Genomic DNA, 16,803 nt, shown 5'->3' with positions numbered 1-16,803 from the left:
ATAGTAATCCATCAGCACCACCATGACCTGTGGTCTCAGGACAGGGGACTGGAGAGGATTCTGCTTCATCCTTCCCTGATCACTGGACAGCAGGAAGACAGCACTGTTAGTCAACTGCTGCCCTGCAGAAGGACTCTGCACTGCTCCGTGTCTTCATAGTCCCTAGAAAGGGTTAAGTAGTGTCACCAGCCTTATTCTACAGGTAAAGAAAGCAAGGACTAAGGAAAGTAAGGACTACACTGCCCATAAACGACTTCTAAGCATGTCAGAATACAACCACCCAGGAGCCCTGTATCCCAGGCACAAGCTCAGACACATTGCCTGGGTTGTCTTCTAACAAAAATGCCTTTTGCTTTCACTGTCATACCTTCAAATTTCTTGGACATTGACAAATTCATTTCAGAAGACCCACTCATTGCAAGGATCAACATCACAGAACAAATGTTTCAAGTGCCACATCTGGCGGCTGGGACAAAAATCTGCTCATGCCATCTAGCCCCAGAAAAATCTCCACAAGCTCCCTCTTTCTCCTTCCAGCTGGTGGATTTTTGAGAATGCTTATGATTCAAAAAGAGCTATCTGCTAGACTCAGAGACCCTATTTAGCTTACAAATGAGTAACCTTCAAGCATTTCTGGCCATCTCCTCTGGTGTCAGACAGTACCCTCCGTGGGGACACTGGGATAACAACATACATCAGTGTTGAGCTTATTCTCAGCACTGGGACATCACAGGAACCCAGTGGAAGTAGTCACCAGGAGATTACAGATCTGCCATGCCAGTCCAGGGCACTTACAGGAATGAGAATAACATTCAGACATTAAGTGACAGACAAATGAAGACAGACACAAGTTGTGCTGTCCCCAGTAGTAAGTCAAGGACTGAAGGAAGTTAAGAGGAAACTTCAGAGACCACAGCGTCCCATAACTGTTCACTAGCAAGGTTTCTCAAGCCTTCCTAATGTCCACAGAGCACAGATAGTCTCAGATGCAGGACTGGACTTGCCAGAGCTTGGCTTTGTTCTGATATGGCCTATCCCCAAACCCTCATTACAATAAGTAAGGTCTGCTCTCCTCATCTGCACTGCCTGCTCACCTGAAAGACTCACCTTTCTCCCAGCAAGCACAATGATCAGTTCGCTTAGAGGCTTTATGCTCTGATCTTCATTAACTTACAACACCTCCCAGTTCTCTGTACAACAGAAACAAGCCTGTAGTTTCATAGAAAAGGCAACTACAGCAAACCCAGATGCTCATAGAGAACACACCTACAGGGCAAAAGCCTATTTGTCTCTGTAGCAAGTTTATTTTGGCTGGCTTGTGGGAAAAGTTGGCCTTGTTGCTCCAGTTTGCCTGCTCAGCCCAGGACATGGCCACACTAGGCTTCAGCACTATTTCCTTAGCATTCCCAAAGGCTCCAAGCTTTGAGGAAAACCCTCTCAACATCGCTCCTTCCTGTTCAGGGGAAAAGTCCAACCAGGCCTTACATATCAAGGGCAATCAGGTCCCACCCACCCTTTCCCAAACAAGGTCTATAAATCCCTTCCTGGAAATTGCTCCTTTGTCTTATCACGGTTTTATTCTTGGAAAAACACTGGAGGGAGAAGGTGAATTTGCTGCCTGTAGCCTCTGACTGTATATAATGTTAGGGTAAAAAACACTTCTCAGCTTAGTCCCAGCCCACTACCTATGATGTTATCTTACCCACAAACTAGTCTCATGACACTGCTAGAAGTCCAGCTGGCTGCACTGAAAGCCTCCCAGATTGTTCTGTGTTTCCAAGAAACAGACCTAGTTTGGGGTTGTTTTTGTTTCATAACTTTCCCACTTATCTGGGAACACATCAGGTCAGAAAGGTCTGCCAGCACTTACACATGAAGAGGAGCCTACCTGCAGCTGGGGAGCCAATACTAACACACAGCACCCAGACTACCAGACCTTGCCCCAGACTTGCTTGCAGCTCCCACACAGCCTGAATGTCAGAGGCTCCATATCTTCCGCTCTTCACTAAGTGAATTGGATTCTCTGGGCATCTCAGTAAATATTAGCCAGGGCACCCAACTCCAGATCTCATCCAGCCTTAAGATAAGTATTGAATGCTCCCAAATGAAGGGAAGTAAACAGGAGGGCTTGAATTTTATTTGTACAGATTGAAGAAAGTAATCTCAGCAGAGGTTCATGGAGTATTCAGAGCCCTCACATGGAAGATCAAGGACTAGACTCCTGCACTAGCCATTTCTGGGCTTTCTGCTGTGGTTTTATGAGTCCAGACAAACACATTTTAGTCCCTGCAATCACATGCTATTCCTATGAGTTGCTGACTCATAGGTTTCCCTGGGACCACAGTCAAGACTACCTCTTTTCAGGTCTCTCTCTAGTTTTCCCTGTCTGAGAAAGGATATATCTAATGTACCTAGTAGCAAGCGTATTGAGAATCTATTTTGCAAGTCGGTCAGAAAGCCTTCTCTGGGAAGTTCTATAGTTACTGTCTATCTAAAGGGACACAGATTTACTCAGCTCTCTTGAACACTCCTGTTGCCTTTTCAGAAGACCAATACATTCTTTCTAACCATAAAATGATGTTCTGTCCTCACTGTTTCCCCTCCCCGCTCCCCAGAAAAAGAAATCCTTTTATCCATTAGGGGTTTCTTAAACCTTTGAGAAGGACCAGAAGAGGGGAAAGAGGAGGACTGGAAGAGGGGAAAAAATCCCAGCAATAGGAGCCACATTTTGTATCTCAGGGCAACTGATGTTAGCAGTCCTAGGAAGATGAAGTCCCTTGACCTGACTAAAAACAAAGATTTTCTGGGAAATACTCACAGACCCTGGATTATCCACAGCATTTTCAGCAGCTAAGACAAGCTCTCAACAACATGATGAGCATTACACAGCAGATGTGTTACCTCTCCTCAGGAGATTTTTAGCTTGATTCTCAGCAGGCCAGTGACCAGATCACCATCATCCCAACAGAAAAGTGTGGCTGGATATTTGGAAAGTTTAAAGGTTTCTCGGACAATGGAAAAATAACTTTTCTCCCTTCTCTACACCTCCCACATCAGGGCTGGGAAAATAAGGCAAAGTAAAAAGAAAACTGGCTCTGCAACAATCTGTGCTACCCTCCATACATCAGTCATCAGGGTTCATAGTGCAGTCCTTTTCACCGGCATACAAATTAACATTTCCAGTCTTCGTACAGGCAGGAAGATCTCCAAGACCTATATAAACAGGTTCTAGTTTGCCAAACTCAGCACATAATTCATCCTACAACATGATAGCATATCCACCCACACATGAAACGCAACACCGTCCTGCTCTCCAAAAATCTCTCCTCCTCAGGAACCAGCGCTGCACTTAATTTGAAGAATGCTTTGGAATTTTTAGACAGAGTACCAGGGAAGTCAACATCTATGGCAGAGTGCACTGATCAGACAACCTACTCTCTATGGGGTGAAGTTAAACAAAGGATAGAAAGAATGTATTTCCTACCTGAATTTTGTCAAAGAGCAGCCCCTACAATGACATCAGATTCAAGATTCAAGTGTAAACAAGAACAGACAACAAAACCAAGAGCAAATGGCTAATATGCTGGTATAAACATATATGCAGTCTTGAAATGGAAAAACTGAAACATCCGATTTAAGTTTAGATGTTTATATACTAAGAGTCTGTTGAATGAAGATAAGCAGTTCAACATCAGCATAAAAATTTTACATGCATTGATTGACAGAGGAGAGTGTCTCTAACTTAAAGAAGACTAAGAGTAAGCAACAGGAATACAGAAGCTCAAAAAATTCCATAAGTAAGCAAGAATATTGACAGGTAGACCACCAAACCAAAAAGGCCAGGTGAAATGTATTTAAAAAAAAAAAAAGTGCAGCGAGGTGGGGAGATGCTGCAAAGGCAGAAAAATAAAACAATGAGAAGCTTCAACAATGCCCCTGCAGGCTAAATAAACATCATGATGGGCATGATGCAGAAACTTAGATTCCATAAATACTCTTTTCTGCAGATAACCTATAAGAAGAGGCACAATTCCTGATTTAGGCCTAGAGCAGCACAGTATGACTATGATCAATATTACAGAATGGTTTGGCACTGCACTCAAATTCAGCTTCCTTGCAGCAGCAAAAAAAAACCTCCAAATCACTACAATGTATTTAGCTTTCAAGAAGGAACCACCTAAAAAGAAGGAAGCTTGTTAAAAGGAAATTTAAAAAGAAAAGCCAAAGAAATTGTGTGTATATGGGTGTGGAGGGCAGACGTACAGACACACAACGGAGGGCCCCAGGACCCTCCATGCTCTCCACTTGCCAGCCGGGCAAGTTCTTAATGCAAGTGGCATTAAGACTGCATAAAGACTCTGCATCAGAAGCTCCGAATAAGTGTAGAGAGTATTATCAGAAGATTTTAGAACATGAAAAAACACCATAGTTAAAAAGCAAAGATAAGGAGGCTGCTAGAAGTAAAAAAAACATCCCTCAAAAACTGGATATTATTCTTTCAAGCAGGGAAAAGAGAAGACAGCATAGATGTACCACACTAAACTAAAACCATAATCAGGCCAAAAAAGGCTGAGGAACAACTTTACATATGAGGTCAAAACTCTTACAACATAGCAGAATCAGGAAGCCTGCAAGAAAATCTGTAGGCCAAATTGGCAGAAACTGTAACAATCAAAAGAATGATTTTTACATGTGGATAAAACCAATACAAGGGGCTTTTCAGACACTATGATCTCCACACAATCTCAAGAAGTTCCCAAACCAAGACTTCTGAGAGACAGGAGGATACACTCCCTTCTTACCATCTTTCCCTTAGCACTTGTCACTGACCATTGACTGGCCCAGTGACTGTCTGACAAACTTGTCCTGACCTAGTCCAGATGCTCCTATGTTCTGATGCATTGTACCTTACCAAAGAAATGTCTTCTGGAAAAAATCAAGGGCTTCAGCACCTCTCAGACAACAAAGAGAGCTCATCCTATTTATTAACGCACCACTGCAGCCACGCTACCTTTCAACTCCCAAAAGAGTGATTTTTAACAGAGCCAAAACTCATTCTGATCTGGGAACCCCTTTCACACACAACATACCACCATCATCCCAGATGAGCCTGGAGAAGAGGAAATAGGAGAGTCTAAACACACCCTGTAGATCTCTCTGAGGAACTGTCACGAAAGGAGGGATGCACTTCACTCATAAGAGGGAAGTAGCACTACGTTTATTGCAGTAAGACAGCTACTTAACAAAGTTTAATCGTGAATAAGAATGATTTAACGAGGTTCAATTGGCAAGGTTCACTCAGTTATTTACTGCATGAAGGACAGGGTCAGATGCATGAGGTTCAGACTGGACCCCCTTGCTTTCTAAACTCCTTCAGAGAGGAGCCCAGGTGCAGCTGGATCCAGTCCTAGTCCCAGACTTGGTCAACGGTTTATGTCTAAGGGATTATGTGCGCAATTAGTCAGAGATATAACACAGCAAAGTTTCGTGAAGTTCACAAAAGTTCAGCATGCTATTAGTCGCTTACTGAGGATCTGTCGCAGGTAAGGAATCTCTCTCAACCTCGAGGAGTAACCTTGAGAGGCGTCCCTGCTCAAGAGGAGGTTCTGCAGTGCAGCCTGCTGCCGTGCAGGAGAGCCCAATGCACTCTGGGCTGCCCCCTATTTATGGGGGGGAGATGATTGACTCATAGTCATATTTGCATACTAGATGGGTCTTAGTTGGCGCATGCTCAACTAGCCCCTACATACGTGCTGTTTACAGGGAGGTCAGGTTGAGGGGGAGAGAGCACATCAGTGAGGGGGAAAGGAGCACACCGTCACAGGAACGTTTGTTAAACTCTATCAAATTCAATGTTCTAAAGTGTGAATAAAACAAACTCTTTACTTATGCCAAGAACTTACCTCCTGACACACCATACTACACCACCCACACCCTGCACAACCAGAAGTCTTTTAAGAGCCACATCAACCCATTTTCCTCTAGACCACCTCTCTACCTCCCACTGAACAGGTTCTAACAGTGCCTCCTCCACTGCCCCAGAAAGCAATGGAGCAGGAAACATTCGTTTAACTGCTGGGAAGAGGCTGTACCAATCCTGAGCCATTTGCTTACAAAGAACAGCAATACCTTCAACTCCCCATGTCAATATCACCAAGGAACCTGGAGATGAGGTACCCTCTAGGCAACCAGAGAGACTACCACACCCTGGCAGAAAAATGATCGATACTTTAATTATTTTAACATTTAAAATTAGTCCTGCCATTCACACTGACTACCTGTAAGAATTATAATTTTTTGCCAGGTATGTCCAAGCCTGAAGGGCTTCACATTTTCAAGATGTCCCTCTCCAGACAGAAGAGTAGAAATGTTTTTCAGATTTTTTTTTTTTTAATCACAGTCAATTCTAATGCAAGCAGCTTCAGATACCAAGACCTTAAAGCAAGTCCTGTCAGACTCCCACTAGAATGATGTGAACTTACCTGACAATATTATCCCCCCAGAAGTGAAGGTTCTCGGTGAAAACATCAACAGAGCAAACCTGCACACTGCAGATGTTGCTTTTCCAGTAACCACCATCTCAGATAATCACCACGACTTATCAAATTAACAGGTTGTCCCTCTGAAAAGCTTGCAGGCAAAAAGCACAAGACAAGAACAGCAACATCTGGGCCATTCAATAACAGATAAAAATAGACCAGGGTGACATGTAGCCCACATTAGCTATCCTCTAGTACAAACCAGTGCGAAGATGCAGAATGTAACTTGCAGTGGCAAAAAGGCACGTATTTGACAAATAGGTGGAGGGGGAAGTTGCAGTTGACTAGATCTGAATAACGCACCTCTTGCTGTAACAGGCTAGTCCTTATTAAGGAGTTCAGAAAGGCTCTTCTTTCTGCTACATGATGCACATGAGGGAGGGGAACTTTGAATCAAGCTTGAAACATACACATACCACAATGTGCAGAGCAGGTAGCACCACCTTCTCACACCCTGTGACTCCTACTGCACATCAACTTCCCAACTCCTTCCTATCAACATAGGTCCCAGCTACTTTTCTGCACAAGGGGCTACAGCAGAACTGATGCTACCCAGCTGAAGAACTGTGCAAGGCAAAAGCTGCCAGGTCCTACCCAGTGTATTTCCATATGCACTGCTGTCCAGAATATGCTTCTTCCACACCACTGATAGCAATACTAAAATCCATAAAAGCCTGTTGAAAATCAGATAGTTAGAAAGTGAACATACTAACATGTTTGCAAACCACAGCTTAGTCACCTTTCTTGCAGTGGTTTAGGAAGCAGAAAGGACCTAAGTTGTTCTTAGCTTCCCTTTCATTTGTGAGAGGAAAAATTGTAATCCTGACCTTGAAAAGAAACAAGCTAGGGCTTGGGGTCTTTTTTTCTCTTCCACTGATGTGGGAGATAATGCATTTTTTCAACTGCAGTTCCACAATCACAGCTTTTCCTTAAGTAAACTCCCTTCCTCACCACACTTCTGCTTTTGTGGCATCATCTCCTTGTACTGTTTAATACGACGCAATGCCATATGATGAAGACTGCTGCTCCATGCAAGTCATCCAGGGCCTCTCAGCCCTGAATGCACCTTCCCCCAGTTTTCTGGGAAAAAAATGCAAGACAGCAAAATGACAACAGGAGATAAAGACAGTAATGCAGAAGAGGGGGTTCAGTTCCAACAGCTACCTCAGCAGCTGCTGGAGTCCTCAGTGGGGAAATAATACTTTGGTCAAGGACCTAATACAGCAACAAAACACTGCCAGTCTCTGAGGATCCCACAGGGCAAGTGCTGAGGGTCCCATATGGCAGCCCCTCCCAGCAAAAATATTGCAGTCATTCATCCAACTCCCATGCAACTTCCTCAGCACATGCCCTGAAAGCCAGCTGCTTTTGTGAGGGAGAAGGGCAAGCTGCTTTTGGTGTGTGACTGGGAAGGAAGCATCAGATGAAATGGGTAAAAAAAGTTCATTTCAGGTTCCAGAGTCCATTTATAGAAACTTAAGCATCCCTGGGAAAGCCACGTTGCTATTTGGTCAGCACGCCCTCCGGCATTGACCAACATCCAGGATCTCGGAGAGCTGGCCACAGAGCACTCCTTGTGATTCAAGCACTCTGATCCGCCCTGCCCTCTTTACAGAGAGAGAAAGGAAGCCAGGGCTGGAGAATGTCACTTTAAATCACTGCCACTACCAGCTCCTCTTGGTTCCTTGGTAAAATCTTCTCTATTCCAACAGCTAAAACCCTGGGAGACACAAGTCCAGGTTATGTAGGGAAGCAAGGCAGACCATCACTTGTCCTTATTTCTAACAGGGACTGGATCTCATCTGAAGAGAAGGAGAGACCCTAAGCAGGGACAAAACAGCCCGAGAGATCTAGAAATCTGCTTGAAGAGAGGCATCCCACAGGACATGTTCCATTTCCACAACACTTAGACTTTCAGATGCTGCCTTATCTGAAGGGCAAAAGGTACAGAACAGAGTCAGTAGTGAGGCATCAAACAGCTGCACACGCACAGCACAACCTGTACTGCAGACTTACCAGCGTGGAAGCAACTGTACACATTCAGATGTTGCAGACCTGATTTTCACAAATGACCACCACACCCCCTGCAGATTTCTTCTCCCAATTCAGAACAAGAGGAAAGGACCTATCAGGAGAGAAAGAATTTCCCTGAATTTCAGTCAGGGCTTATCATCCTGTTTCTCCACTTCAAAAGCCATCAGCTAATCACTGCTAGACTAGCACTCCCAGCAGTCTCCAGATAGCACCTAGAAGTTCTGCCTCAGGCTGCTTCTGCTATGGAAGTCCTGAATTACTTCAGTCACAGGCAGAAGCAGCCCAGCTGCATCAGAATGAGGACAGGCACTACCTGAAACTCAGCAAGCTGTCTCATCATTCTCCCCACAGAGATGAACATGAAGCTGAAGTATTCTTTCCTCCCAGTCCACATCAACACCTTCAACTGCTAAAAAACAAGAGTCAAAATCACAGCAGAAAGATATTCCCACGCTCCTACTGCTGCATCTTTACTCCAAGACCATCAGCTGCTTGTTTCCCTTTTGTCAGAATGGCAAGGCCCAGAAACAGGGTCTATTTCAATCAAGAAACTAGCACCACACAGGTGGCAAAGTAATACAAAGTCACAGAAACACAAATGCTCTTCCATTGCCCCAGCGCAACACTTATACACCTCTCTGTGTGCTGCTGATGCAACTTGCTTATCAGGTGACAACAGGGAGGTGCAGCAACAAGAGGTGCTCTCAGAACAGACAGGCCTGAACAAGCCTGGCTCGAGCACAATGGTCCAGCATGTGCCACAGGAGCTGAAGCAGAGAGCCAAAGAATTTTGATACCTGGCTGAAGCTTATAAATTTCAAAAAGCCTCATGAATTTAATCCATTAACAAAATATCCCCACCGTATTAGTTCCGCCATGTTATAGTACCATATGTTTGTTCACCCTCAAAGACATGTATTTTAAAGAAAGGGGCAAAGCCTGCTGCCCTAGCCCCAGCAAGCCCATATTCTTGACAACACTCAGATCTCAGGGCAATGTTTCTTTCCACTGCAGGCCTCTGTTGCTACATGTTACCAGGAAAAAAAGAGGGGGCAGTCTTCCCTTTTGATATAGAAATATCAAAATAGAATAGAACAGCCCATTTGCCGCAACCTGCTAAGTTAGAACCACCACCCCAAACATTGCACCCACTGATAAATCAACGCACTGAAACAGAAGTAGCACAACCCTGATGCAAACTGCTCTGTCCAACCCACCTTGGGCACAGCGCTTAACGTAAGTCTCCAGCACTAAATTCCTCCACAATTCCTCCACAAGCAACACCATTGATATCTTAACAGATGTTCTACCACCAATGGCACCATTTCTGAAGTATGTCAGCCAAATTCCCCAGAAATTCAAACACATCTGTTAGGATGGACATCAACCAACTCTGCAAAACACTCTTCTATTTCCTTACCCTAGAACTTCAACCTCTGGAAATGTTACTGTATAGGTGTTTCCTGGTATTTCAAGTCAATGAAATGCTAGTAATATTTTAATAACATTAAAATTTTAATGTTAAAGTATCCACTTGCAAGTAAACCTCATTCTATACCCTATCCATACCTGCACTTGCAGGGACATGGAAAAGGAATGAAACAATCTATGCATTTTCCTGTTAAAACAAGGAAACATAAAATGGAATGAAAACCAACAGTGGATAAGCAAGGGAATGTGACAGCCTCCTCTGCAGGTGTCCAAACTCTTCACTTCTAGAAACTCTCCAGCATCTATTCAAGAGTGATCAGTCTAACCCCTCTTCCCACTTCAGATACCACAGCTAACACAGCATGATCAGAACAAAGCGAGGAGAATCTGATATTCTCTATTGGGATTTTTAAGATATTTAACACCTCACCCAGTCTGACTGATTCAATGATTTACTCTTCAGGGCTAACTTTGAACCTGAAGGTTACTATCACTCAGTAAAGTGGGCAAGACTCCCTCAGGGCAGCACTGTTTATGGCTACAGAGTGCATAGGAGCCTAAAGAAGGCAGATATGTCAAACAGACAAGCAATGACCCTGCTCTGCTCTTGCACGTAACAGGTTGTATTTCCTGCCAGAAAAGGACATTAGTGCTTGGCAATCTGTAATATCTATGATAGAATTTTCCACCTGGAGGGGCTGTAATTCAGACTGTAACTAAGCGACATGGCTAGGAAAGGAAAAATCAAACTGTTGTAGAGGAATGAACGTAGGGAATAATTTGCCATAACAGCATACTGCAATTACAAAACCACTATATTATGCCCTTTGCTATCACTTGCTAAAATACAGTCTTCTAAACACAGAGTCAGGAAAAAAGAAAACCTCTGTTTCTTCCCCCTACCCAACATCACTGCTAAACAAAGTAGCTATTTTTCATGCATACAATGAACTTTAATTGTGCACCTCAAGACTATTGATTAAGGGAAAGAAATGAATAGGTCCTTTCCTATGGAGTAGGTCCTGCCTTCAGTCTTTGCCATTTCTGACTTCTCTGATCCTCCAGAAACAAAGTCCGGATTTACAAAACAAAGGCTATATACTGAACTGAGGTCTTATTGCCATGTCACTTCAATCCCCAGGGCAGTGTGGTGAACAAAAAGTTTAGCCAAAGTTTGCCTTTCACAACCATTAGTCTAACACATTCCTTTCAGGACGATGAGGACGGCACATACACATGCAGCACAGGCTAAAAACCTCAGTGTTTGGATTTCTTATGCACACTGTTGAGTAACTCCACCTGAATAAATTAAAAAAAAAATTTTGCCAGCAAAATGCTCAGTTACTTATTTACTCCTAAATCAGCAGGGTGCTCATGCCAAGTTAAATGCCTCCTGATCTAAAGATTCATTTAAAACACATAAAAAACAGCTCACTAGCCTGGGTAATAAGAGTGAAAAGTACAGATTCACTCAGAGAAAGATAAGTATGTTTTCTCTTTCTAAAAGATTAACAACAGAGTCTGCCTTACTCCCTAACACTGTTCCACAAACTTCAGGTCCTCAAATACCATCTCCGAGCATTCACTTCTTCTTGCTCCAGCAATATCTAAATAAGTACATGAGCCCAGAGTGAGGGGAAAAGAGGACCTCGAATCATCTGCACGGTAAGTTATCTGCAAGCAATAACAGTTTTTTAGAAACTGTCTGAATTGCAAGCCATTCAAATATGAACGGCACCCACAGGCTGATGGTCCAGGGCAGCACACAGAGGTTTGTTTAGCGGAGTACATGGGGTCTTGCAAGCAGTAAGAGGCACAGGTCCAGCCCAGCAGCTAGTGCCAAGGTCTCCTTCCCTCTGCCTTTAGTGTCAAGATCACAGAGCCACACTCACTTCCCTGCACCACACTGCATCACTCTTAGTCTATCTACTTTACACCACACTGCACCAGTATTACTCTATCTGCTTCATGCAACAGGGATCATCAGTACAAGGGTCAAGAAGCAATTTACCTGATCCTTTCAAAAGCTGTGAAAAAAAAATCTCCTCTAAGTGCTACCTGGCTACAAGAAAAGAACATTACAGCTTGAACAAACATGGGTGACTGGCCTCCCTGCTCTGCCTTGACATGAATGCCCAGGGAGTTCACCTTGTCCTTGCTTGATGGAAGATTTGCTTCTTTTCAAAGCAACTGCTTGTGGGAACTCAGTATCTTATTTTTAAGAGGTAGAAAAGTACTAAAGTCCTTTTTCCCCAGGGCTCAGACACAAGTATTCTTTTCAGTACGCACATTATTCTCTTTTGTCCCATCCAGTTGTCAGGAGGAGAATATCACGCTGTCAAACCCAGATGCGACTGCAGGTCTGATGTTTGCAAGACACTCGGCCTCCAGCGTGTTTCTCAGCACCACCCCTTCCCCTCTGGTCCATCCATTTGTGCTAGTCATACCCTTGGGCCAGCAACTCACAGACATGCGACTAGGAAGGTGCTGGAGGAGATATGAAGTCCAAACCCTGCCTAAAGTCAGGACCATACCCAAACCCATCCTGCTTCCAAGTTTGTAGACTTAGGTCCTGCTCACCTTGCCTGCCCCAGTCACCTCACAGCCAAACCCAGACCACATCCCTCCTCCTTCAGGTCCTAGCTGCATTTCCCAAGGGGGATTTTGCACAGACGCTTCTTATCCCCGCTCCTGCCCTCTGCCCCCTCGGCAGAGCTGGTGGCTCTTGCCTCCTTAGCAGCCCCTGGCCTCCTCCAACCAGGCAGGTGACAGCCCTGGCCACCCGAGCCGGGCGGCCTCAGCCCATTACCTGGTTCCCAAAGACGGCAATGGAGCAGGCGGTGGAGACCTCATGGGAGCCAAACCAGACAGAGGCGATATGCGAGGGCATGCCCAGGATGAAGACCTGTGCCAGGGAGCAGATGACCTGCCCCAGGACGGTGATGGGGAAGAGGTGCGGCTTCAAGCTGCCCAGCTTCACCCAGGCGCCCAGGCCGTTGAGGGCCGAGCCGGCCAGGGCGATGGGGCGCAGGCCCCACTTGTCCAGCAGCCAGGCAACGGGGAAGAGCAGGGGGATGTAGGTGAGCATGTAGCTCATGGAGAGCCAGTCGATGGCAAAGGTGCTCACGCCGTAGAAGCGCACGAAGACGTTATTGATGCTGCCGTACTGGATCCACTGGAAGGCGTTGCACAGCGAGTAGCTGCTGAAGAGCAGCACCACGGCCCAGCGCCGCCGGGACAGCCGCACCTCGGCGGCCTCGGCCCCCGCCGCCCCCCGCTCCCCGGGGCCCTCCTGCTGCACCATGCCGGCAACGCGAGCCGCCCCCCTCGGCTCCGCGCCGCGCCGCCGGCAGCCCCCGCCGCCTCGGCCGAGCACCTGGCCGGGAAACCCTGCACAGTCGCCCCCGCCGAGCTGACTGGCTGCCGCGGCGCGGGGAGGCGCCGCCGCCCGGCGCGGCCCGGCCCGGCGCGGCCCGGCCCCCGCCGCCCTCCGCCCCGCCCCGCCGCGGGGGCGGGAAGGGCGTCGCGGCCGCGGGGCGCCAGGGCGCCCCGAGGGCGCTGGGGAGGGGGCGGGGCCGTTGGGCCGTAACGGCCGCAACCGCCGCCGCCGCCGTGGTGCCTGTGGTGCCGTTCTGCCAGAGCGGCTCCGACGGCAGCCCCAGCACGGGGAGATGCTCCTGAACCCTCAGCACCTCTGACCAGAGCGAAAAGCCCGACCCGAAAGCTATCCCCTTCTGTGAAACTAAGGCCTCGAAGCGCGAGCTAGGCAGTCCCACGTGCCAGGTACACCTGGCTGTGAGGACAAGCCCTCGGCCAAAGCAGGCGCCTGGCAGGTCCACACCAGCGCCCATAAACGAGTGCTGGTAATGGGGAGATGCAGAGTTCAAGCGCACAGGGGAGGGTGGTGGATATCAGTGTGTTTTCCAAGGCCTAGCGCAAGAAAGATTTAAACAGTCAGTAGATAAACTGAAGTGATGGATAGGCTTTGGACTGAGCCAGATTTTTGTTTTGGAAGAAAACTTCGTACATGTGTTTGCAATGCCTAACCAAGTCAAAAATGCTAGCAAGGGCACTCGGAGAATGTGCCATTTTTATTCTTCATTTGAGTTGACTTTCAGTGTTTTTACATGATTTGGCACACTACAAAGTGAAAACATACAGTGAAGTGAAAATTAAAGCATTTCAATGATCGAAGCAAAACAGCCAAAAGTGATATTTTTTTTCATCCTCACAGAGACCTTGCAGTTAATGAGTCAGCTCATCTTTTCCAATTACTGTAGCAACCTGTCACTCTCTGATAGATTACAGTTTAGGGATCACTTATGATCCATAGTTCATTTAATTAACATTGTGTTATCTGAACGGTATGGACATTGTTCATCACAAGCTTTAAAACATGGACTTGGTTGCATGCTAGTGTTCAATTCTCTTCCAGCACTTAACAAGCAGCTCAAAGTTCACTTGAAAAAGTGGGTGTGATGACCTATCTTTAGGACATCATGTTTCTGAAACAAAGACTTAGGCAGGCCACAAAACCAAAAAGTGACATTTCTTTGGCTTGTATTTACTTTGTGAAACACTTTATCAAAAGTTACTAACACCGGCCTGCAAGTTATCCACCTGACTATTGCCAGGACTAGAATCAGAGAGGCAGCTTTGGTGCTTTTACATTCTTATTTCCCATGCAAGCAAAAAAGTTTAGGACAAATTATTCCAGGGAGAGCAAATGTCACCTTAAGTGGTTCTTGCTGCGTATCCTCACAGAACTCAATTCTTGTTACCTTCTTGGGGGGTTTTCCACTTAATTTAGTCTCCTTCTTCCATGCTGTGGAGTTCTCCCAGTGGAGTGGCCAAGTAGCACAGCTGGAAAAAAGCAAAACCTGCACCCTTCCCAATGTAGTCTGCTGAAAGCACCTCAGGGCTGAGCTGCAGCCTTTTCTGTTGTCCTTCTGATCACCTGCCCAAAGCTTTGCAGTGAACGTCAGACCTCACCTGTGGAACTCGTTATGATGATACAACATAATGATAACATAGCCCTGTTGGGGCCCTTGCGGTACTTCAGAACAATAATCTATATGAAATATAGAGTATGGAACTACACTGTTTAGGATTAGTTGCTTAGCACAACTTGCTTAGCATAAGTAGCTAAATTTGCTGAAGCCTTAGGCCTCAGACTGTAGCTGCTGCTATGTGCTTTGAAGTAGTTTACCAAGGACACTGGTGCAGCTGGGAATGATACATCCTGAGAAAGTACAGATAAACTAGCAGAAGCCAGTGGGAACCAAGGTTAAGGGCTAGACAGCTTTGCTAAACAAGCAGCAAGGTACAAGGCATGACCGCTGTGTGCGTGATCGGTGCAATGATTGGCTACCTGTGACATAATCTGTATGAACCACAAATCAAGGGCCAGAGCGCCGAATACTTGTACTTATAAAATAGGCAAATTGCTGAATAAAGATGGAATTGAACCTGCATTCTGTGAATGCGTATGATTCATTCCCGTCACTCCCACGGACCGCGACATCTGGCGACCCCGACGTGATACTGCAGAGGAGAAGCTGGCTTTGCTAAGAGTTCGAGTAACGGGAGTGGATACCGCCCGGGAGGCTCGTGCCCGGGGAAAACGAGCCTGGCCGTCTGAAAGAAGACGGGAAAAGAAAAGTCGTAGCTACGCAACTCTTCTGACCGGTGAGTCAGGCGCCCTTGTGAGGCGGCGGGCGGTATGGGAAACGCTGTATCAGCGGTAGAAAAGGCCACGTTAGAAAAATTGTTACAAGTGGCAGCACAAACAGAGCGCCAGGTGGAGCGCCAGGCGCTGGTGGACTTGCTGTTGTGGGGAAGGCGGCGCGGTTTGTTACGGGAGTCCAGCCAGGTCTTTAGCGCGGTAACCTGGAAGAAGGTCGGGAAGGAACTGTGGGAATCCATCCAGAACGGAGAAAAAGAGGCCAGGCGTCTGGCCAAAATATATCGAGACGTGCGGCTCATGATCGAACAGCTGCACGGGGAGGCACAGGCGACTGCTGCCATACGGAGGGCGCTGCAAGTGGAGCCCTCTGCAGCGGCACTTTCGCCGGGGAGTGAGTGCGCGGAAGGAGCGGAGTGCGCGGTGCCCGGAGCGGAGTGCGCGGTGCCTGTCTTTGATACACCATCCGCGGGGGGGCCCTCGGTGACAGATGAGCCCTCCCTGCCGTGTGCGGCACCTCTCTCTAAGCTAGAGCGGGAGGCTTGGGGGACTGGCACAGGATATGAGGACTTGCCACCGTACAAGAAAGGGGACGTTGCTGATGCCTTTGCCGCCCCCCCGCAGCCGTCCGCTCCCCCTATGGAAGTGGATCCGGCCACTGTGCCTTTACCTGAGGAGAAAAGCGTTGATCTGACTGAATATTCAAAGAAAATGGAGGAATTGCTGGAGGAAATGAGGAGGTTGGATAGGGGGTCGAAAAAGGCGCATGTGAGGGAGGCGTATAAGAAGGCGCATCAGGCTATTGTGGACGGCCTGAAGGCGGTTGAGGAACGGTTCTCCGGGGATCCTGCCGGCGGATCCCAGGAGAACCAAGAGATCGCCCCCAGAGACTGGGTGATTACCAACGTACTCAAAGGGACGTGGTCCCTTGAGGAGGCGGAGCAACATCTGCAAGCCTGGAAAAAAACCCCTTTAACACAGAAAGAGTATCGAATGATTTTGGACTGTTTACCGAGAGCACCGGAGAAAGCCCTGCCACCTAGGGACCCTGACTTTGACATGGCAAAAAGGTGGCGCGGGATCATTCAGAATGCTGAACTGGTTGGGGACATGCAG

At 46.8% G+C, this 16,803-nt stretch overlaps 1 protein-coding gene across 1 annotated transcript in view; it reads right to left on the bottom strand.

Moving 5' to 3' along the window:
* Positions 1-13,855, bottom strand: part of FLVCR2 (FLVCR choline and putative heme transporter 2) — a 40,958-nt gene extending 27,103 nt beyond the window's left edge. Inside the window, exons 1-2 of the mRNA XM_067295681.1 lie at positions 13,604-13,855; positions 12,814-13,380 (exon numbers count right to left, since the gene is read on the bottom strand). Coding sequence (XP_067151782.1) covers positions 12,814-13,380; positions 13,604-13,855 — 819 coding nt within the window. The remainder of the gene's footprint in view (positions 1-12,813; positions 13,381-13,603) is intronic.
* Between the last annotated feature and the right edge of the window lie 2,948 nt (positions 13,856-16,803).

Source organism: Apteryx mantelli, chromosome 4 (assembly GCF_036417845.1).
Source record: "Apteryx mantelli isolate bAptMan1 chromosome 4, bAptMan1.hap1, whole genome shotgun sequence".
In the NCBI taxonomy this organism is placed as follows: Eukaryota; Metazoa; Chordata; class Aves; order Apterygiformes; family Apterygidae; genus Apteryx; species Apteryx mantelli.
The sequence above is the reverse complement of the archived record's forward strand: the minus strand, read 5'-3'. Positions and strand labels throughout refer to the sequence as shown.